We start from the raw sequence: 2,362 nt of genomic DNA on the forward strand, positions 1-2,362 counted from the left end.
GTGTGTGTGTGTGTGTGTGTGTGTGTGTGTGTGTGTGTGTGTGTGTGTGTGTGTGTGTGTGTGTGTGTGTGGGCGGCTTACTGAAGGCCAAGGGGTCACGCATTGTGTATTGTAAAAGTGAGTTACATTAATTTATGTATTCAGTTTTGGCCGGCGATATGGAAGCATGTTTCTGCCATGGAATGAAAAAAGAAAAAACGTGATTGCAACTTTTTATCACACAATTCTAAATTAATTTCTCGTAATTCAGAGTTTATATCTCACTTTTTCATGCAATTCTCACTTTTTTCCTCATGACTCTGAGTTTATATCTCACAATTCTGACCTTTTTCTTGCAATTTGGATTTTATATCTTGCAATTCTGAATTTTTCTCGCAATTCTGAGTTTTTTTGCAATTCTCATTTTTTCCCCGTGATTGAGTTTGTATCTCGCGGTTTCTTCTTCCAATTCTCACTTTTTCTTGCAATTCTGAGTTTATATCTTGCAATTCAGGCTTTTTTTTTTAATTCTCAGTATATATCTGAATCACAAAATGTTTTTGTGATTGAGAAGTCGTTACCTTTTTTATTTTTGATTCCATGGTGGAAACAGGCTTCCATACGGAGGGAAGTAACATGACACCGTTCCTGTTTATTACTCTGAAGCTGCTTTGAAACAGTGTATTGTAATAATATGGATAAGGGTTAATGAGTTGATGATTCTCTGACTGTAGCATTCATGCTGTGTTTCGTGCGCAGGTTGGATGCGCTGGCCTGTCTGTGGCACTGCCACTCTCTGAGTGAGCTGAGCGTTGATGGGAATCCTGTCGCGCTGGAGTCATGCTACAGACAGACTCTCCTCCGCTGCTGCTCGCCACACCTTCAGCTGCTCGACATGAAGCGCGTCACAGTGAGTCCCTTCGGGCCAGTTATTAAAGACTTTAATGTTGTTTTACAGACTGTTGAGTGTGTGTGTGTGTGTGTGTGTGTGTGTGTGTGTGTGTGTGTGTGTGCAGCTTATTTCGTTCTGACAAAATGCATTTCACAGTTGCGATGGAAACAAAAGGGCTAAACTAATTAAAAACAGGGATGAGCTTTGCTTATATGTGAGCCTGCAGCACAAAAGCAGTGTTAAGTCGCTGGGGTATATTTGTAGCAATCTCCATGACAGTACAAATAATCATAATCACAAATTCTAGAAAATGACTAAATTTAAATCAATATTTGTGACTCCTGCTATCATAATATCCTATTTTGAATTAAAAAAAAAAAGTTTTTTTTAAATTCAAAATAGGATATTATGATAGCAGGAGTCACAAATATTGATTTAAATTTTGTCATTTTCTAGAATTTGTGATTATGATTATTTGTACTGTCATGGAGTTATATTAGAGCTGTATAATTTACATAAATATTTTTTGTAAAGAATGTGTAAATTTACCTATGTAAATATAATTGATAAATGTATATTCAAAAATATATTTTATATGTATTTTATAAACACATATTTCAGCTTAAAACGTTTTCATGTATTAATCTGTTTTGTGGCAGATAATATTGGCATGGCAAGCAAAAATCTGAACTATTGTCTGACAGGGACAGCTGAAAAAATTCTTACTTTTGATGTTAAAAGCAAACGATGATGTTAAATGAGTTTATTCCAGCAGATAATTTCAGACTGAACATATAATAATCAGGAATGTTACAGAAATACACACAGCTCATCTCTAAAGAATTCCCCTTCAGCCAGAATCCCTGAACACATCCTGGAGTAATGGCTCGTAAAACTCAGAAACGCTGATCTGAGATCCGGCCTCTGTGATGTGCTGATTTATAGAACAGCTCCTGGATCAGCTGATCAAACATGTTCAAAATTGCATGAAAAGAGGAATATAGTGGTTTATTTAATAGTGCCGTTTATCACCTGTCGTATTAAAGGCAGGGTCGGTGATTTGGTTCAAAAGCATTTTTTGGTTTGCTGGTTGAAAGTCCGTCTCTCATCGTGTCGCTGGTTCGCCTCTGCTCTGCCTGTGTTTGGGAGGAGGCGTGGCTTTGGAGAGTGATTTGCAGAGGGGGAGGGATCTTATGCTTTCAAAGCCGGCTTGCTATTGCTAGCCTCTCCGAAATCACCTACTCTACCTTTAAAGACTGTTTTTATGTAGTGACTCATTAATTGGTAAATCACATTCAGAGAGACAGCGAGTGTGTAGCCTGATCTCCATCTGTCTGCAAGTGATCCCGTACCAGCCTCCAAAACTGTTGCAATGCATGCTGGGAAGCAAACAGCTGGGTGGATAGCAAATCATCTGAAAATAATCCTCTCTGATCCACACACACACTCACACACACACACGCACACACACTCTCACACACACACACACAC

At 38.4% G+C, this 2,362-nt stretch overlaps 1 protein-coding gene across 1 annotated transcript in view; it reads left to right on the plus strand.

Moving 5' to 3' along the window:
- lrrc49 (leucine rich repeat containing 49) overlaps positions 1–2,362 on the plus strand; it is a 19,256-nt gene that overhangs the window by 4,287 nt on the left and 12,607 nt on the right. Inside the window, exon 4 of the mRNA XM_016477130.1 lies at positions 739–889. Within this exon, the coding sequence (XP_016332616.1) occupies positions 739–889 (151 nt within the window). The remainder of the gene's footprint in view (positions 1–738; positions 890–2,362) is intronic.

Source organism: Sinocyclocheilus anshuiensis, unplaced genomic scaffold, assembly GCF_001515605.1.
Source record: "Sinocyclocheilus anshuiensis isolate Anshui unplaced genomic scaffold, SAMN03320099.WGS_v1.1 scaffold1182, whole genome shotgun sequence".
NCBI lineage: Eukaryota > Metazoa > Chordata > Actinopteri > Cypriniformes > Cyprinidae > Sinocyclocheilus > Sinocyclocheilus anshuiensis.